The 19742-nt window shown below is 53.5% G+C and overlaps 7 protein-coding genes and 1 non-coding gene across 8 annotated transcripts; 4 read left to right on the plus strand and 4 right to left on the minus strand.

The window, feature by feature from the left end:
• Nucleotides 1-150: 150 nt before the first annotated feature.
• SETTUDRAFT_36956 (uncharacterized protein) lies at nt 151-1464 on the minus strand (the record flags this gene model as incomplete). The annotated part of the gene is made up of 1 exon (XM_008023702.1): nt 151-1464. The coding sequence occupies one exon, from the start codon at nt 1462-1464 to the stop codon at nt 151-153; it is 1314 nt and encodes a 437-aa protein (XP_008021893.1).
• A 627-nt stretch (nt 1465-2091) lies between these two features.
• Nucleotides 2092-2857, minus strand: SETTUDRAFT_158912 (uncharacterized protein; the record flags this gene model as incomplete). Its single annotated transcript, XM_008023996.1, has 3 exons — nt 2092-2205; nt 2293-2596; nt 2730-2857. The coding sequence occupies 3 exons, from the start codon at nt 2855-2857 to the stop codon at nt 2092-2094; spliced, it is 546 nt and encodes a 181-aa protein (XP_008022187.1).
• A 1193-nt stretch (nt 2858-4050) lies between these two features.
• On the plus strand, nt 4051-4122 carry SETTUDRAFT_t92. The gene has a single exon. It is a non-coding gene; the product is annotated as a tRNA-Arg (tRNA).
• Nucleotides 4123-4465: 343 nt separating this feature from the next.
• Nucleotides 4466-6928, minus strand: SETTUDRAFT_167212 (uncharacterized protein). Its single transcript, XM_008023997.1, has 4 exons — nt 6861-6928; nt 6451-6769; nt 6172-6400; nt 4466-6125 (listed from the first exon to the last, which is right to left on the minus strand). The coding sequence occupies exons 1-4, from the start codon at nt 6900-6902 to the stop codon at nt 4862-4864; spliced, it is 1854 nt and encodes a 617-aa protein (XP_008022188.1). The 5' UTR covers nt 6903-6928; the 3' UTR covers nt 4466-4861.
• A 945-nt stretch (nt 6929-7873) lies between these two features.
• On the plus strand, nt 7874-10074 carry SETTUDRAFT_126278 (uncharacterized protein; the record flags this gene model as incomplete). The annotated part of the gene is made up of 4 exons (XM_008023998.1): nt 7874-8161; nt 8217-8728; nt 8774-9317; nt 9507-10074. 4 exons carry the CDS (start codon nt 7874-7876, stop codon nt 9600-9602), a joined length of 1440 nt encoding a protein of 479 aa, XP_008022189.1. The 3' UTR covers nt 9603-10074.
• Nucleotides 10075-11109: 1035 nt separating this feature from the next.
• Nucleotides 11110-14079, plus strand: SETTUDRAFT_182790 (uncharacterized protein; the record flags this gene model as incomplete). Its single annotated transcript, XM_008023999.1, has 5 exons — nt 11110-11602; nt 11655-11968; nt 12017-12297; nt 12350-12707; nt 12755-14079. The coding sequence occupies 5 exons, from the start codon at nt 11110-11112 to the stop codon at nt 13931-13933; spliced, it is 2625 nt and encodes an 874-aa protein (XP_008022190.1). The 3' UTR covers nt 13934-14079.
• A 2991-nt stretch (nt 14080-17070) lies between these two features.
• Nucleotides 17071-18176, minus strand: SETTUDRAFT_25587 (uncharacterized protein; the record flags this gene model as incomplete). Its single annotated transcript, XM_008023647.1, has 5 exons — nt 17071-17355; nt 17406-17674; nt 17719-18039; nt 18100-18115; nt 18171-18176. The coding sequence occupies 5 exons, from the start codon at nt 18174-18176 to the stop codon at nt 17071-17073; spliced, it is 897 nt and encodes a 298-aa protein (XP_008021838.1).
• Nucleotides 18177-18770: 594 nt separating this feature from the next.
• SETTUDRAFT_25588 (uncharacterized protein) lies at nt 18771-19196 on the plus strand (the record flags this gene model as incomplete). The annotated part of the gene is made up of 1 exon (XM_008023648.1): nt 18771-19196. The coding sequence occupies one exon, from the start codon at nt 18771-18773 to the stop codon at nt 19194-19196; it is 426 nt and encodes a 141-aa protein (XP_008021839.1).
• Between the last annotated feature and the right edge of the window lie 546 nt (nt 19197-19742).

Genomic DNA, 19742 nt, shown 5'->3' on the forward strand with positions numbered 1-19742 from the left:
AATATCTCGAGTCTCATTTTCAGTGCCGCATTCTAATACTCTAACATGCTTGTGTCTCGACGTGATTGTATGAACTGATCATGCCACGACTTTTCAAGTCCACTCTACATGTCCATAACCTTGACATAAAATTCTCCCCACATGCATTCTTCATATTGGATATTCCTCTCCCTCCCCTATCCCCATCAATATCTGCCTCGCCCTCGCCTCAGCCAGCCTCCCCTGCACAACCAACCCCCGAATATACACTGCAACCTCCTCCTCTTCCCCATCACACTTGCCACCAAGCACCCACGCCAAAACGCCCTCAAACACATCCTCCGCAATCCGCCCCGCCTCCCTCTGAATCCGCAGCCCAACTACAACCCGCGCTTTGCGTATCACCAGCCGTTCTGCAGCGCTCCAGGGAGATACCGCGTGCGCATCTGCTTGCAGGTTTGACGTCAGGAGCGCGTGGTGTAGATTCAAGATGGCGATTTGGGAGGCGATGGAGGCTGTTAGGGCGCTGTGTGCGAGGTGCGAGAGATGTGGTGTTTGTAGTAATGATGATGATGATGATGATGATGGAGAGGGGGGAATGCGTGGGCTAGGAGGAAGGGGTGTAAATGTAGTGTCTAGATTGTGTGGAAAGGTTTGTGCTGGTACTGGTAGATTCGTCTCGTGAAATTTTTCTTTTTCTGGATTTTCTGGCTGTGCATGTGCATGTGTCTGTCCCTGTCCCAGCACCGAATGCCGGATCTGCACCGTCGTGGGCGAAACAGGCTGCATATGGATCGCTGTAGCCGCACTCCCGTGCTCGAGTACATGGCAGCTCGTTGCACTCTCGGGCGTCGATGCTTCGTCTTGGTGCGGAAACACGATGGCTTGGACATCCAGAGGTGAGGTGGTGATGGTATCCAGTACAGGGTGTGAGAGTTTGCGGGCCGAGACTTCGGTTGCAGTTAGGGACGAGGAGGAATCGGGTGTGTTGTTGGTCGAGGAGTCTGTGAATATCGGACTGTTTCCCTGCGTGTCTTTTGGTAGTGGTCCTGGGACGAGCCTTATTGTTGGGGTTGTTCTTGCGGACTTGTGCATCTCCGAGTCCGAGGCTACGTTGTGTGAGTTGACGAGGTCTTTGCTCGAAGTCGTCGAATCGCTGTGGGAATGTCTCGTTTCTTTACTGTAGAAGCCAGAGTGTATACTGTCCATTCTGGCAATCGCCTCGGGGACACTGCATTTCCTGCAACGACCATATTGGAATCTATGCTTGCATCGCTCAATGACCGCGTTGTCTACATTAGCTTGGAGCAATGACTTGAACGAGGACTTGAACGAGGACTTGAAGCGGCAGTAAAAACCATGATTTCCGGTCTTGTTGGTAGAAGGGGCGTGGGAAGAGCGCAGTTGTAGTTGCATTTCCATTTCGTCTTCAGTCATGATCTGGATCAGAGGACGCGGCAGGTGGATAGATGAGGCTCGGTACATGGTTCCGCTGGGCGAGCGCGTGTGGAGCTGAGTTCGCATTTGGAGTGGCTGTGATATCGAATCCATTGTCTTTGTCGAGGACAACCAACCCGACTCGACAAGCCCCGGGTGTTCAGATATCCGTGTGAAATCCCCCCCGGTTTTGCGGGCTTTCGGTTGTAGTCGGGAGCAGTTGTGTTTGTTGAGTGTAGTACTATTTACGCGACCTTGAAAGGAAGCGGATTCAAGAAATAGTCGGACTCGATGGACGCGCTGCGTGATTAAGGCGTTTGTTACTTGAAATGTAAATCACTGGGGTAACACACACACACACACGGTGAAAAGGTCACCTTCACCTATTCTACCACTCGCTCACTCACTCATGACGAGTTAACCTTCACACTTTTTTTCGCTCCGGTGACTAGCCTTTCTTTTACTTTCATTGTTTATTTCTTCTACCCTTGTTTTGAAGACTACGGTCGTCCTTTGTTGTGATACTCGACTACTCGGGGCGGACTAAAATATCCAGACAAGGACGTTGTTCCGCGTGACTGTTCACATGCCTCTGTTCTGCTCTAAGCCTTGACATTATTATTGTTTAGCCTGTTCAACCACCTAATGATACATTGTCTTTCCCAACCTGCCATGCTAATAAAAGTCACACGATTCAGCTAGCATATTCGCCAGTTCTTCCAAAGCCTCTTTATCCTGTGCGGTGAAGCCATTGAGCTCTGCACAGTCAATATCGATGATAGCTACAACCTGTTTCCACATTTTTAGCCCATGTACTCGATTTGCTTTCTCGTCCTGCGCGTAGCTGCGCTAGATGCATGTCAAGAGAAAACATACCTTTCCGTTCTTCACAATAGGAACAACAATCTCACTCTTGCTTGCCCCATCACACGCAATATGGCCTGGAAACTGGTCTACGTCTTCGATCAACTGCGTCTTTGCTTCCTTGGCCGCTGTCCCACACACACCCCTGCCAAATGCAATGACTTGGCATGCTACTTGCCCTTGAAACGGGCCTAGCAGCAGTCGCGAGGGGTGTGAAGGATCTGTGAAGTAGAAGCCCGCCCAGTTGACAGCCGAGGAAGGCGATGGCAGCGAGTGATATGCATGCCAGAGAAGCGATGCTGCATTTGAGAAGTTGCTATTCAAAAGACCGGTCAGCTATTGTTCCCTAGCTGCTACGGTTCGCCATATCATGCAGTGGTGAAACCTTCATGGCGGGAGATATGACTTACCAGACCTAGCCATGTTAGCGTTGTATTCATAGGAAAAACAGGATACTCACCCAATTTCTCTGGCCATCGAAAAGCGCCTGTGCCTGCTCCAGGACCTGCCCGTACACCTCCGTTTTGCTCAGCCCGTCTGCAAAAGTGGATGAATCGGCATGCACCTGTCGCTGCATTAGTAACCCCCCCAGTCTGAATGAGCACTCTGCGAAATAGAAAGACATACCATTTTGCCTGTAGTTTCTGTTAGAGAGCTGGATAGAGTCGTCCAGGACACTTTGCTGTTATACAAATCACGAACGATATGTGATTGCAAGTGCACACCGATTTCTGGGCATGCAATCGCCGAGGCTCACCGACACAGTTCTTGTAAATAACTCGGCCCCTGGGTGTGATGTTTTCCCCTTGATTATTTTTGTTGCAGACTTGAATTCCCAGTCGCTGTGGACACCTTTTCTTAGCGAGGGTCGCCAGACACACACGATAAATTGTCTTGTTTTTTTTTGCCTTTTTTTCTGAAGGAGCGCTTGCGTGCTTGTGAGCGGCGATTGTGAATATATAGTTATAGCTGAACTGGGTTTAGACCACAAACCTTGCGATCGCGTCATCCAACGCATTTGAAACAATGGGCAACGGGCGGGCAAACCCGCAATTGTCACAAACCCCATGTACTGTACTTATTTGTATTTGTCATACTCGGCGGTAAAACTGGAGTTTTAGGGTTCAAGGCACCTTCCTGCCGGCCCTGTTGTTATTATGTATGACCCGTTTGCCGAGTGATAGGATAAATTACAAGGATGTTTTTTGGTGCTAAGTAGTGCTAGAGCCTGATTGCACGTATTTTTTTTCCGGCCTGCACGAATAACCACGCAACACAAATGGAATATGCCCCGAGTCTAGAACATGGAAATTCACAATGCTGATGCTGCATACATCTGCATGCCAGACCTATGATTATCACAAGGGTTATTCTGTACTAAGCCCAAACTCTATATACGAGCAATCCTCACATCAATCTACTTACACACCAAGGTATTAACCTATAGCCTTTCCAAGCGAGTAACTCTATCTATATGTCTTTTCCCTTAATCGCTACGTATTATACATTACAAATGTTACACCATCCCCTAGAAAAACCCACCCAAGAAGATTTTTTTTCCATTCCCAATCTCCACATAGTCCGCACAGCACTCGTCATGCCGAAAACCACAGGTCCAACAACACCACCCCTGGCAAAGAATCGCCCTTCCTGGCTCCTACATTCAGCATATCCCTAGTTTAGCTCAACTCGCCCTGTCTTGAACCAACACAACGCGTGCAATATAACGGACATAGCACACGATAAAGCCCCATGGAAATGCATGAATACGGTCGGTTGGCGCAATGGTAGCGCGTGGCCCTCCTAAGGCCAAGGCTGCGGGTTCGAGTCCCGTGCTGATCGTGGACAGGATGGTAGTGCTCGGTGGTACTCGTGTCGGGGGGTGGGAGATCAGTCCTCGATGTGGGTGGAGTACTAGACTTTTTGTGTTGTCACGTGGTATGTCTCGTCATTATGGTCACGTGACCTGTGTATGTTTTTGCTTGTGACATGGGTTAGAAGTCATGTGTGTTACTTACGCTAAATGGAATAGTACCTGCTTGCAGTGCATGTAAAGAGCATGGTATAATCGTACCTTGCTGCCTTCCATTCCACCTACTGCGTTGCTCATTGGTGTTGTACACACACAAACCCAAACATCACTCAGAAAAACAACACGAAGCGTGCAAATGAGGAAGACTATGTTGGAAGACTGAAATTACGCTCATCATTAACTCATACACGTCATGAACAGATCCGCAGCTGGATTACCGCGAAAAGGGACAAGACTATAGTAAAGCAATGCCGGGACCGTGGCCAGCGACGAGACGATAGAAAAATAAAGAAAACATTGACACCCCATGCGCCACCCGGTACGTGTCAAATAAAGATATCCCAACACCAATATGCACGTTTGCAATCCAAAACGCCAACCCCACAAACGATATTATAGCACCAAGCCCGCTGGCATGCTGATCGACGAGGACGAAGTGACTTGGACGGAAATGAAGCGACCACAATCGTGAATGTTGTGTCCCAAGGCGCCTTGCTAGAACTCCGTGGAATGAAGATGGAGACTCAAAGTCAAATCCGGAAACGTTGCTCATGACTTGGTTCGTGTAATGGCATTGCCCACGCTGCCAACACGACCACTGGTTTTTCGCACACCCGCCTTGCCATCTGTGCTCCGGCGTGACGGGCTCGAACGGACCTTGGCCATGCTGATGCTGCCGTTGCCGTTCTTCTCCTTTGGTGTCTTGGGCCGCGCGCTTGTTGGCGCAGTGTTCTCAAGATCACTCTCCTCGCCGTAGCCAAACGAGGTATGTGTTACCGAAGTCTGAATGACAGACGTGGTGCTGAAAGCGCGGCGCTGCTTGTCCTTCAGAGTCGGTGACCGCGCAGGTGAGCGTGAAGATGTTCGCCGCGCTATCTGGCGGAGATGGAATTCCTCGTCTGACTCGCCGTCGAAGCGTGTGATGTCTGCCCTGACCTCGGTATGCGATTTGGTAAATGGCTCGTTCTCGTCGATGCGCTGTGGCGATCGCGAGCCGTTGCCGTAAAGCTTGCTAGTCTTTCGCGGCTGGCCTGGCGTCGGCGCAGGCAGGTTGTCGTCTAGTACACCAATGTGTCCCGAATTGCTTCGCTCGTTGGACTCAATCTCACCAAGTGCGGCGCGTTTCTGCGAGCCGTTGGGAGGCGTAAAGGTCTGGCCGTTGCTAGCAAGCCGTTGCTTGTGCGATGACTTTGTGGGCGTCGAAGGAATCATCTGGGCGTACTTGGCCTTGATCGTGTCCTCGTACCACCACTCGCGGAAAGTGCCCTGGTTCAAGTGAAGCCAGTGCTGCTGGGGCCCGACAACCATTCCCGGGCGCATGAAACGCATGTAGGCAATAATCTCGTTGGCTGTGAAGCCGTGCTTGTAGATGAGATATGCTCCAATCAAGCAACCAGTTCGCCCCAGACCAGCCTTGCAGTGCACAGCAATGCCTCGCTTCTGTACTGTGATCATCTCGTGCGCAAGGTTGACGAATTTGCGGACAAGCGACAGGGGTGGGCAGGTTCCGTCGTCGAAGATCATGTTGAGGTGCTGGATGCCCAGCTTGGTGAAGTACGAGGACGAGTACAGCTCCGAGTTTAACCGTACGACGAGGCCGACGTTACGCGCGCAGAAATGCGACAGGACGTTCTTGAAGGGGCTGGGGAGGCCCGATCGCTGAATCTCGGCAATGTTGGAAGGAAGTGTCGCATACATTGGCGAAGAAGTAGGGATCTCGTGTGTGGGTTGTTGCTGGGGCGAGGCAAAGGCGAGGAAGTCGGGGGTGATCCAGTTGAAGTCGCCCATGTCTACGCGCTCGTACTTTTCGTACCTGAGTCAGGTTAGCAATGAGATGGAAAGCCAGGGGGTGGACATACTCCTCGAGGCTGAAGTCCTTGAGTCCGCATAGGCCTTCTTCCTTTGCCTTCCACACACCGTAGATGACGTCCTGGATGTTGAGCACATAGTCGGCCTGGCTGTAGCCGGCGTCGCGGAAGGGCATGCAAGGGGGGTCCATCTGGGCGATGGGCGCCAGGGCCAGGTGAGGCGGCCATGACTGGATGAGCACCATGTAGCATGCCAGAATACAAGCAGCGTTTGCGCGGCCTAGGCATGTTAACAGCTGCGCGGAAGCGGTAGGTTTGGAGCAGTCTTACTCCGCGAGTCGGCGTTGCTCCAGAAGACGACGGCACGGTCCTCGTTGGCAGGGTCGCCGAGGACCTCATGTAGCTGCACGGCGAAGCGGTACAGGTGGCCGATGTGGAGAGGGCCAAAGTCGCCGTGGAAGGCGTTGTACAGCAGCGTCTTGTCGATGCTAAAGTACACGGGCGGCTGCGGCTTGGGGGTAGCAGTGGGCCCGCCATGTGCGCGCGAGGAGCGCTTCGAGGGCGACTGGCTCTGCTTGGGGTAGGGAAACGGCGTCGAGGCGTCGGGCGCATACGTGTACGAGGCCAGGTAGAGACGGTCTTGGATGTACTAGAGGGCGCTTGGATCAGCACGGGTGCCAATGGCGCACTGTTTGGGGGGGTGTTGTTGTGCTTGTTGTGGTGGTGGTGGAGGTGCTCACCTCGATGACCTGGCCGTAGCTGGTCGCGGAGCCGCGAGGCATTTTGGAGACTCGCTCGCGTGGGGAAGACATGGGGAGGAAGGGGCGATCCTCTGGGTGCTAAGCTCTTCCAGCTGGGGAAGGGACGACCGGCGGCTGCGCACGAGGATGTTGGGACGTCACGACAGGCGGGCCTGGGGGGGCGAGGGCAGCGGTGTCGGCAGCGCGGCGCAGCGGGGCGAGGGGTGCTGTCGGTGGGAGGGTGGTCAGCGGGGCTGCCGTGGGCTGTTCCTGGCGGAGGCTGGGTAAGGAATAATTGCAGAGATGGCCGGCGTGCGGGTGGTTGCAAGTTTAAGCACATGTCTATGTTGTTGTTGTTTACCGGCGCACGGGCCCGGCGCACTAGCTCCACTCGATGGTTTCGGGATGCCGTCCAGCAGCATCACAACAACTCTGAACGCCGTGGCCCGAGCGCCATCACAACAAGGCACGGGCGGAGCCCCCTCGCTGCTGTTTATCCGCCGCACTGCCCGTTGCTGTGCTCCTGCTCATGCACCGCTGCGCTGGCCCTCGTGGCCCTGGATGCGGGCGGCCAGGAGGCTGCTCGTCTCTTGGGAAACCAGCGCTGTCGCTCATCTCGCTACAGCCGTCATGGCACACGCATGACTTCACAGGGTCCAGTGTACGAACAAGCTGCATGCATCCCGATCCATGCATCTGCTCCAGTAACCGCCAGCATCTTGCTCTGCCCGCGCTAGACAGCTCGCTGCCATTGCCATAGCGATGGCAATGCTGTCCTGTCGGTTGCATGCGCTAGCCTCGCCGCCGTGCCTCTGGCTTTGTTGTCGGCGCGTCATCATGGTCTCGACTTGTATCCAGCAGAGGCGCCGCGGTATCGATAAGGGCTAGCCGTCGCTAACCACGTGCGCCATGCATCCTGACGAGTATCGCCTGACAACCGCTACCAAGCCGTCGTCTGCACCTTGGCCAAACAACACCCCCCCCCCGACCCCGACGCGAATCGCCCCGTTGCCATGATACGAAGAGGCAGAGCCGAGGGATGGCTCAAACAGCCCATTGATGCCCTGCCCACCTGGGCGACCTTTCACGGCGTCAGATTCAACAACGTCAAAATCGGACCCCTGCCGGGCCATGAGGAGAGAGGCTCAACCGTCATCGCAGACGAGAGTTTGCAGAGCAGCGCCAATCCGCTCCTTGTGGTGCCCAAAGAATTAATCATCTCGCGCCAAAACATCGACCTCGTTGCAAAGGCCGACCACCATTTGCATGAGCTTCTTGAAGCCCTAGGAGATTTCGGCAGGGTGCGTGACCCACTTGGGCAGTCGTCCACATGCTTGCAATAGTAACACTTGGCAGACCACCAGAGGCGCCGTGCTGACCTTCTTGCTCCTTCAAGCTACCATGTGCTGCCCACATACAACAGAAGTGGGTGTTCTGAACCCCCTCACAGAGTACATCAAGTTTCTCCCTGATGAACTGCTCCCCACCTTCTGGACCGAGGAAGAGCGCGAGCTGCTGGTTGGAACCACGCTCAAGCCTGCAGTGAGCGCAAAGCTCAATAGTCTGCTGCGCGAGTTTGAAAACTTGCGAACCGCAACAGAGTCTATCCCATGGTGCCACAAGTATTGGTGGAGTGAAGACAATGGGATGCTCACTTTTGACGACTGGATGCGTGTTGATGCCATGTACCGGTCGAGAGCATTGGAGTTCCCAGGCGCCGGTGACTGCATGATGCCATGCGTCGACATGGCCAATCACGCATCGGGAGACGCAACGGGCGCCTTGTACGAGACGGATAGCAACGGAAATGGCCTGCTTCTGCTGCGAGAGGGCAAAAACATTGAAAAAGGTGGCGAAGTGACAATTACGTACGTTGTCATCAACATACACATAAACAGTACTGACAAGAGTAGATATGGCGATGACAAAGGCGCGTGCGAAAGCATCTTCTCGTATGGATTTCTCGAGGATGCAATGACGTCTGCCAGAGCCATGTTCTTAGATCTTGATGTTCCAGACGATGACCCCCTGAGGCCTGCAAAGAAGTATGTTTCAACGGAAGCGCCGGGGTTCCGCATCTTCGAGAAGGACGGCACCATAGACTGGGAGGGTGACTTCATATGGCTGGTCGTCGTCAATGAAGAAGACGGGCTCGACTTCAAGGTCAGACAAACAACTGACGGCAAGCGAGATATCCAGGGATTTTGGAAAGAGAGAGTGCTGGACACTTCAAGGCTACGCCAGCACCTTGAAGAAGACGCGGCGTGGGACGTGTTCCAGTTGCGTGCGACGGTACTTTTGCAAAACCGCATTGATGAGCAGATTGAGATACTCAAGGGAGCCCAAGGCATGAAGCATGAGGCCACTGTTCGGGACGTGCCATGGCGGCTGGCGGAGCGCCTTCGAAGCCTAGAACTAGAGATGCTCCAACGTGCCGCATCCGTCCTTGGCAACCAGGTAAGAAGCACGTTTTCCTTTGCACCCCACAGCCCACATTCAGGCCCTATGATTTCATTCATGTGCTACATGATGCAAGCTTGGCTGCTTCTTGGTGGATACGGAGTGGGCAACAAGCGCTTGGCCTACCAGACATCCGGAGCGTGTCCCTGCGGCCGCCCCATGCAAAGAGGCTAACACGCAGTGCAGAGAGCCCAGTTGCTAGACTCGCCAACCGTTATACACTATCTCGGCTTGGACGGAGCAGAAGCAGAAGAGGAAGAGGAAGAAGACGACTTTTCTTGAACGCGCGAGACACCGCCTCGACTTGGCTCGTACGGGTGCAAAAGGGTGCCATTGGTCCGATGCAGCGATTTTGCAGCGATTTGCAACCATTTTACAAACTCATCTGACGTCGTGTAAGACATGCAACCATGTCCTCTCCGCTCGCGTTTTCTTTGGGCATGAATCGCGGACATGATGGTGATCGGCAGGAAGCGCGGCTGCTGTAAAATAGCAATAGAAGCATGGGACTCGGGCTATGGACACTGCGCTTCTTAGTCGTGTAGAGTACATGTTGATGGATAGCTGGGGCGCCGCCGTAGACCCCACAGGTTAGCCGTGGGGATGCGAGTCGGGGTGCAGTTGGTGCGATCAGTAAGATCAGGCCATGTCGTGGATGCAACAAAGGCGGGCTGCGCCTATGCACGTGTATGAATAATGAGTGGCACAGGTGACTGGACAGGATAAACCGAGTCTTTTCTCACCCAGCCAAGACGACTGATGCGCAGCATGGTTTGTGGGGAAGCCCGACTGGGACTAGCCGCGTGTTGCACGGCGGGCTCAGCAACTTGTCGTCGTCTGCGTCTCGACAAAGAAGATAATACAGGATTGCGATCAGTTGTTGTGCTTGCATCATAGCAGCATGCGGGCAGCGCGTGTTGACGCCCTAGTCGGCCACCACTTTCCCCCAGGCTTCTGGAACAAGGCCAGGGGGGTTCCAGGCTGCGCTGAGTGGCCCTGATGTGCTTGGATGTATCTGGAGATTAATGAGCACATATGGCCCAGCAGCAGCCATGGGCGAAGCGAGTGGGCGCGGCTTGTAGCGAAGGCTTCTTGGGCTCTTGGGGATGGAGAGTGTAGGCCAGGCCAGGGCAGGCGAGGGTGCAATATAGCCAGTCCGGGGCAGGCCGGCCATGGCGACGGTGATGAGCGTGGAGAGCAGAAGCGGCCCCCGCATGGGACTGACAGCAGGCGAGGGTTAAGGTTTAGTGGCTACTGAAGGGCGAAAATGCATCGGCGAGAAGACGCTGCCTTTGTCTCTCTCTGGCGTGATGGGACGACGGCATGGTGGGCACGACGGCCATGCGCCCCGCAGCCCACGCCCACACCCACAAATTCCCCCGGATGGCGCTAGGCCGGGGGGCCAGGTGGGCGGTGGCAGCCGGCGGTGCAGTACATTTGCCAGGCCGCCCCAATTCTTCCGCCCGCCTTTTCCCCCCCCCTCGTGCTCGTGGCATCTGTGCATCCGCCCAGCTCGACTTTATCCTGCCGCTGCCCTGCCGCGACACGACGACGACAACCACATCCTTATCCAGCCTTCTCCAACACGACACCTGCACCCCGAGTCGAGCCAGGAATACCGGAGCACTGCATGACCAAATCCAGGCTGTCCTATTAGCGACCGCCACTGGGTCCGCGATACATACCACCACGACTCTACGACTACTACTATTATTATTATTATTATTACGACTCCCACTTCTACCCCTACTCCGACCACGCGCGAGGAAAAAGACTAAAATCGCCCGCCATGCCCGGAATCCTGCCTATGAAAGTAATCAAAGTCGGCTCAAGCTGCCAGAGCCGCATCGCTCAAGCATGCGATCGCTGCCGCTCCAAGAAGATACGCTGCGACGGCATCCGCCCCAGCTGCACGCAATGCACAAACGTCGGCTTCGAGTGCAAGACCAGCGACAAGCTCAGCCGCCGCGCCTTCCCCAGGGGATACACAGAGTCGTTGGAGGAGCGTGTCCGCGTCTTGGAGGCCGAGGTCCGGGAACTCAAGGAACTGCTCGACGAAAAGGACGAAAAGATTGACATGCTGTCGCGCATCCACTCAAATTCACCCGCATCGCAATCTTCTGCAAGACGCTCATCGCCCCTCTCTCCGGCGGCTCCCCAAGTCCGCGACGAGTCACAGGAAAAGGACGAAACATTCAAGGTGCAGCAGGCACCGCATTTACTAGACGACCCAACCCATGGCTCGTACTTTGCAGGCAACTCGGCTGGACGAACGCTGGTTGGTATGCTTCCCTGTCCCCGTCTGACCGCATGCCGTGTCTAACATTTTCGCAGAGGCATTCAAGCAAAAGGCGCAAGAAGCAGGCAGACTTTCCACCGACATTGATTCGGGTGTCTTTTTTGGCACAGGCGCAAAGCCCGCTACAACGCATCCTAAGAATACATCATTCAAGGCCCCACCCCGCCTGGTCTCGGATCAGATGATCAACATCTTTTTCCAAGAGTGGGCGCCCTTGTTCCCAATCCTTCACCGCCCAGCATTCCTATCGCTGTACGAGCAGTATGTTGTCGATCCAGACTCTTTGACCGAGAAAAAGGCAATTGCACAGCTCAACTTGGTCTTTGGAATTGCCGCGCTTTCAAGTGACGTATGTATCCACCGCCTGTTGCGTGCGCACATGCTGACATTCCTCTAGCCTCGCGATGGCCGAGATGTGGATGCTTTTGAAGCGCAGTGGCAGCGCGCGATAGAGGGCTTTTTGATGGACAATGACATTATGACTCTCCAGTGTCTGGTCCTTGCTCAGATCTTCTGCCTGCTGAGAGCCGATTACTCTCGGCTACTCAAGTACAAAGGCTTGGCCGTCGGCTTGTCACAACGGCTTGGCCTGCACCAGTCTCAGAAACGCTTCGCACTTGACGCATTGACATGTGAAACACGGAAGAAAGCCTTTTGGACATTCTACACCGTTGACTGGTAAGTTTTGTGTAGTCAAATACATGCAGCGACATTGCTAATCACCCTGTAGTCTCTCTGCTGCACACCTTGGTCTTCCGAAGTTGGTCCGAGAGGAGGATGTACACTGCGAGTATCCGGTAGATGCCGATGACGAATACGTGACTGAAAAGGGCTTCCTTCCGACCTTGCCCGGCGAATACACCAAACTATCCAGTGCGCTAGCTCTCTTCTGCCTATCGCGTATTCTGGCAAAGGTCCTTGGGGACCTCTATCCCGAGTCAGCGTCACATGAGATCTCCTTCCGCACCATCGCGTCGCTGGCCGACGAGCTGGAAGACTGGCAAACCAACCTTGCCCCGCACCTCAAGCTCACGTTTGTAAACGACAAACCGAGCACCAACGTCACGGGCAGCCGCTCACCTCTGTTGGTATGTATAATCCGCATGACTGCATGTTCGAGTGCTTACATCAATAGTCACTTGCCTATCATCATATCAGGGCACTGGTCTACCGTCCAGCTGTCGTCGCCAACCTGGGTGACAAGGCCTCTTCAGCCGTGGTAGCGGTCGGAGATGCCTGCAAACACATTGTGCAGATTGTCGAGCTTCTCGATGAGCGCAAACTCAGCTTCTCCTTCTGCATCAACCGCAATGAGGTCCTTGTGCAAGCCGGCTTTGGCCTGCTCTTCCAGGCCTTGAATCTTGCCCGTGAAGGCAAGCTCATGAAGGATAGCAATCGCCTCGTCTGCTCCGTCATGGACATGCTCGAGCGCGGAAACGCTGCTGGCTACGCCGAGTTCCGCCGGATAGGCTGTGGCATTGTGGCTGTACCATGCGTAGAGCAGATGCCAGCGCCGCCCCTTTCGCGACATAACTCGGAGCAAAGTATGAGCGCGCCTTTGGACACTTTCCGTGCCACGCAAAAGTCGCTCAAGGCTTTGGCAGCACGCCTCTCCCCGAGCTCCATGAAGGGTACTCGCACAGATGCTCACGAGTCGCGCCGTGCAACGGTTCCTGCCATTTCGCCCAATGTAGGCGCTCACGCCAACCACTCGTCGACGAGTCTGTCGTCTATTCGGTCGGAACCCCCGGTCGCTCGCTCAGAGCCAACCTTGAGCCCGCTATCTCACCGCGCATCCTTTTCCATGCCAAAGCGCCGTCCCAGCCAGTCTACCAACCAGCAGCAACAGCAACGCAACATCGACTACATGTCTTTCCCAATTGATTCATTGGCCAATTTCGCACTCCCAAACTATGCCCAGGCTGTCAAGTCTGAAGTCTCAACGTCTGACTGGGAGCATCTTCTCTCGTCACTCGACAATGGTCAAAGAAACATTTATGACACCATCTATGGTGGCCCACCAGCCGATGCTCTCCTTGACGTTGCACCCTTGTCTGCCAGTGCCGACAGCAGTGCGACCTGGTCTCCCAATGTCTGGAACTGGAGCAGCTATGCCTCGGAAGCCCCGCCGCCTCAAAGCGTCCTCAGCTTTAGCGACGAGAGCCTGACCAGCGGCGAAGAGCTCAACAACTCTGCTTGTGACTATGGGTCTACGCCTGGCAGCGATCGATTGTACCCTGGTATCATGATCCCGGGTGATTATGAAAACTCGACCAATCTAGCTGGATTCGACACTACCTACTGTCCGTTGTAGGTGACGGGTTGTGATGACGTTACGACATTATGATGCGTTTTATACTGGACAGAGGTCACTGCAGTGTGGAAAGTGTGCAGTCTAATTTGGCCTTTTGTGGCTCTTTTTTTTGTGTGTTGTTTGAGATACCACGCTCTCTGACGGAGCCAAAAAAATGCGCTTGAATTTAGTATTGTTTGTTTGTTCATCAATCATGTTGCCCATTTCCATGTCGCCTTGGCTGAAAGGCGGCATTTTTTGTATCTATGTTTCACACACATGGTAATATCATTTTTTACTTTTTATCCAGGACTTATAGTGCTTGATCCGAATTTCCCACATTGATGTATCCCAGCTGATGCCTCTTTTTTTTTAATTTACTGCTAGTTATATAACTAGACGAATAATGGATTTTCCATGTACATACATATACCCCAGGAGGTTTCAGATTAAACCAATCCAGGAACAACACCCAGATCAGATAAAAGCGCGGGGGGTGCGTGCGTGCATGTTGTGCTGTGTATATAGTATATAGTAGACACAGGCTAAATTTGGCCGCACTCTGAACATGATCTGACCTGACCTGACCTAACTCTGAACCCCTTGCAGTAGCTGAAAGAAAGAAAGAAAGAAAGAAAGAAAAAAGAAAGAAAAAGAGTCGGAGCTCATACATTACTATCGCTATCACTGCTCATACACAGCCACAGATAGATACATAGACAAATACACATGCACGTAGCCATGTCATGTCAGGCTATACTTTACACCCCTCACCACCACTCACTCCATCGCTAAATAAAATAAAACATGCCCCCCCCCACACACACACCCACACCCACACCCATTTCTCCAATCCAACTTTTTTTCCCCCGGCGCCTTTTTTCTCCTTTCTCCTTCCGCACACATTTGCACTGGGAAATTTTTACTTTTCCCTGTTACGCCAAGTATAATGCTAGAAAACACCCCCTTTTTTTTCTCTCTCTCTCATCCCGCTTCATCGTCCCCCTCCCCCTCCTGCGCAATCATTCATGCCTTTCCTGTCTTGTCATTTCCTTTGTTCCATTCGCGCCATGCATCCATTCATCCATTCATCCATACATGTATTCATTCCGCATCCCTCCGCATCCTCGGCCTTTTTTTGTATGTGTTCCTCGGTCTGTGTGTGTGTGTCGTGGAAATGCGCCACCAACACCAACGCGGGACCCTTGTCCGGACAAGCGGAAGGGGGCGGGTAAGTAGTAGAGGCTTCTTTTTTCAGTGGATTTTTTTTTTTCGTCTGGTCATATAGAAGGGAGGGAAGAGGGGGAGGGGAGGGGGTTTTTTTTGGCGTGGGACGGTATATGTGTGTGGTATGTGCTATGTGGTATGTGCTGTGTGGAGTTGGAGTTGATCACGGTTACGGGTACAGGGTATACTGTGTGTAGGAAACAGTATGTATAATAGAAACCACACAATGCCCTACTATGCATCGATATATAACAATGTAATATTCCAATCTTGAATTTATCTATTAATTCGAGAGAGAGAGAGAGAGAGAGAAAAAGATTCGTATGCACAATGTAAAAACGTCCATGTACAAGCAGAAATCCAAACATTATAAGTGTGTGTGTGTGGATAATAAGCATGAGTATGAGTATACTTAGTACTTCGACGTGTGCTCTTCCACGCAGTGCACAACTGAACCTAAAATACAGCGAGTCGTTTATTTTAATTCCACTTCATTTTTTTTAATATCTAGGATGCATGGGTAGACATACGAGTATATGCATACCAAGTATCTCGCACATACACACTCAGCTAGCTATGTAGCTAAGTACTAAGCATACTGTAGTCAAACCTACAAACTGCGAACCATCACAGGGACAAGAAAGAAACCAAGCACCCCCCCCCTCCCCCCCCTCCCTCCACAAAAAAAAATTAGTGGGTCGCCATCATTGCGCATACACACACATACACACGTACATGTGGAGAAAATATGCGGGGACGTGGACACGCGTAGATTTTAACCTGATTTTTTTCTCCTTTCTTTACGCTGGGGCAAGGTTCCACAGTAGCGGCGGATGCAAGGGTTGTTGTTTACTTAGTTGAGGGGAGCTGGAGGGGTGAGGGGGTGGGGTAAAAGAGAGGTAGAAAAAAGGGCCTTTTTTTTTAAAAAAAAATGTTACTTACCACCTACATATGCACACTAGAGGAATATAGAGAGAAACCCCCAAAAAAAGAAGGGGGGGGGTTATCGGTGGATCAATTGGATTGAATTAAGGTTATGACGAATACTTTGGAGATGCGGAGATGGAAAGATGGGGGAGATTGAGTTGTAAACTTTAATTCAGCTCTCCTCTCATTCGTTTTTATTTTGGGTACTTTACAACATGTGTGCGTAAATGTGGAAAATGCTCGCTTTACTTGCTTTAACATGGCAACAGTACTTCACACCCACCCCGCGTCGAGTCGACTGGTTTTCTCTCTGTCTCTGCCCAACACGACATTTCACCTAAGCTTTGTAGATCAGAATTGACAGGCGTCGATTTTGCAGGCATTTCACCATTTGCAGCGTCATGATCGCCAGTAAGCACCAATAAAAGTAGATACACCACAAGACCTTATCCTTTTCAACGTCATGAATCGTGATGAGGGACAAGGGGTCATGGGTAGTTCACATATACTATACCCAGTATCGACCAAAGTACCCAACTAGGCATGGCTCTCCATCCTATGAGATAATTGCGCGAAATCTTCTTGCCCCCCACAGCACTTGGCGGATCCGCACGTCCGGATTCCGGATTCTGACATGATGTCGGGGCTGGACGCAAATGTACATGGAAAAGGTTAGAGGTGGTGGAATGCGGGGTGATCAGGTAAGATCATGCGATGTGATTGTAAGCGCATAACTGGAATATCCTGTAGTGGTGGGGGATTCGGACATGGCAGGAATGATGTCTGTCCCGAGGAACAAACGAGCATGACGCAAGCCCACCCCGCCCAGAGTCATGGATTGCCGGTTTTCCATGACTGGGCGGATGGCAGTAAATCCTTCCAACTCTCTAAAGAGAAGAACATTCCGATGACAGGGCGTCGCCTGGTAAGTCGGTTTGTCTGAACGGGGTACCCTAGCACAAACACCTCTTGTCCCCGCATATGCACAGATAACGACGACTGGTCTAGCGCAAAAACTCGGCGTTCAAGTAATCGACAAAGACTTCCTTTATCCGGGCTTTGGAGAAGCTGTGTTGCCGGTTTAGAGTAATGAACTGGCGTCGTATGCGCTGGAGTTGCGGCAAAGTCATTGGCGTCGCAGGCAGCTCGATGGGCTTCTCCACATCTGCCACGGCTATCTCACCACCTCCCTCGCCGGCATGGTCTTTTTGGTAAACCATTATCTGCGCAAGGATGTCGGACGTCGTCTTGTCGAGTTCGTAGAGGTAGTTTTGCTCCGTCGCCGGTTTCTACCGCGTGTTAGACGAGCACAATGGGACAAGCAACCCCGGATACGCACCAGCACGGTCGCCAGATTGGGACGGACAGTCTTCATCTTTCCGTCGCTGCCCACCATGGCCTCCCATATTTGGTCGCACGGCGGTGTCTGGTCTTCCTCGACCACGATGAACAGCGGACTATCCCAGCGCGTCATGCCATTGGGCTCTTCGTAGCGGAAAATCAGATTTTCAAAGACGTCGTCCTCGTATCCGCCGTCGTGCTCGGCATCCGCGAGCAGCTTGGTGTTGTTTTGGCGGCATCGGTCGGGCGGCGTGCCTACGTGCAGCTCTAGGGCTGTCAGCGAGCAGCGTCTTGGTGTGGTCATGTCATACTGACAACGCAGCTGGGGGTTTGCAAGGCCTTGGCCTCGCAGTACAATTGGTAGCGGAAGCCTTTGATGTAGTTCAGGCCATCTGCAATGACAATGTCATCCCGCGACAGGACCCTCTTGACGGCAGAATATTCTTCCGCACGGGCATCCTTCTCGGCTCTGGCCGTGCGGTAGACGGAGCGCGGCACGCCCAGCATCTGGTCGTTGATGAGATGGACCTTGAGGCGGGACGTGCGCGCATCGGGCGGCGCGCTGGCAATCTTGGACTCGAAAAACTGCTGCAGTTGGGCGGCTCTGGTGGTTTTGCCCGCCGACGGGAATCCTGGGGCGGGTTAGCGACAACGGGCGCGGGGCAAGGGCGCACATGGAGGGGGGGTGGAACCTGAGATGATGACCAGCTGGGCAGCGCGTCAGTGGCAGGGCGGGCGCGAGGAAGGTTCAACGAGGACTCACTGGCATTGTGCGAACAGGGCGAGAGAATGGCTTGTCTGGGAGTGGCAGGCCGCAACGCAACCAAGGCCCAGGAAAAAAAAATGGCGCCTCGATGCGATGGCCAGCGTCGGCAGACTCGCCAGTGACGAAATGCACAGGACAGGCCAGCACAGCACCGCGGGCTGGGGATGCCGAGCCGCGGGCCAGAGCAAGCTCCCACGCGTGCTGCTCTGCGTCTGCTCTGCGTCTGCTCTGCTTCCTTCTTGCACATTGCTTCTGCCCCGGGCGGCTGCTTTTCAAGTCGCCTGCCGCGCCCTCGAGCCTCCTTCAGCATCAAGCGGGCGAGCCACCAACGCACAGCCAGTCTTCTAGCGTCGCATACCAGATCGCCAGTGCAGGCAGGGTAATATCCCAGGGTCCCATCCGCTACTTACCACGGCTCCACTACTATTATTTACTTTATCCACCCCGTTCGCCGCTCCCACTCCTACAGCCTGCACTGCACTGCTCTGCTCTGCTCTGCTCTGCCCTCCAAGGTCCCCCCCGACGCCAGCCCGCCTCTCTCTCTGCTACCACTACTATTACAACAACTACTACAACAACTACTACAACACCACGACCATGTCCAACTACGCACAACAGCCCTACGGCGCCCCGTCGAGACCGGCCTTCTCTGCCCTCCAGTCCTCACGCACAGCAGCCCCAGGCTACGACAGCTCTGCTGTCTCCAGCATTGCCTCGCGGTCCTCGACAGCATCGGCCCCGCCCGTCTCGCCCTCGTCGAGTCCGCAGAACCAGCCCTACTTTGGCTCCTTGAACCAGCAGTCGCACCAGCACCAGCACCAGCACCAGCAACAGCCGCAGCAGCCGCCTCGCATGCAGGCACAGCGACACCCCAGCTTCGAATACCAGCCCAACAGGTCAGGCGCCGGCCAGACGGCAGCAGAGACGACAAACTACCTCAACCAGGCCGCGCTGCTTGCTGAAGCCGCAAAGCGGGCACAGATGGCCTGTGTCATGCGCGACCTCGACGGCATGGAACTATGAACAGGGTCCGAGTCGGTTGCGAGACGACAGACTGCATCCAGCGCTACTTTGGAACTTGTCAAGTCGGTTGCAGCGCTACCCTCGTGGACATTTCTGCCGGTAAAAGTCGGCCGTCTACGGTTACTTCACATGCATCTCCAACAGAGTGGGTCCGAACAACAAAGTCTTCGGATCTCATGAGGCCACCCCTCCACCATGCTGACCGGATATGCCTGCGCTGGCCCTTTTTTTTTGTCTTCTCTTGAAGTTTCCAATGGCCATCATCTTGTGGCCACATGGTATTATCCGTTAATAGCACGGCGAGCTCTTTTCCTTCACCCTGTATATATCACACGACTCATCGGGCCGACTTGTCATTTCCCTTTTTTGCCTATTATTGCTTTTCATAGCTTGGAGTTTACAGGGCGAAGACTTATACAGACATGGGAACATGGTGCTTTCCACATGGCGACATTGACATGGCTAGTTTAGACTGTGCGGGGAAAGATCCAATCAAGAGGCAATACATTTGGTTGCATGTTAGTATGCTTGCACGTGCACGAGATA

The sequence above is a fragment of the Exserohilum turcica genome, assembly GCF_000359705.1.
Source record: "Exserohilum turcica Et28A unplaced genomic scaffold SETTUscaffold_11, whole genome shotgun sequence".
NCBI lineage: Eukaryota > Fungi > Ascomycota > Dothideomycetes > Pleosporales > Pleosporaceae > Exserohilum > Exserohilum turcicum.

Bases quoted from the DNA above. Each gene is read 5' to 3' on its own strand.
- SETTUDRAFT_167212 (XM_008023997.1), bottom strand. From the start codon at position 6,902: ATGCCTCGCGGCTCCGCGACCAGCTACGGCCAGGTCATCGAG. The intron at 6,770-6,860 runs GTGAGCACCTCC...AGCGCCCTCTAG, and splicing joins GCTACGGCCAGGTCATCGAG to TACATCCAAGACCGTCTCTA. The intron at 6,126-6,171 runs GTATGTCCACCC...AACCTGACTCAG, and splicing joins AAGGACTTCAGCCTCGAGGA to GTACGAAAAGTACGAGCGCG.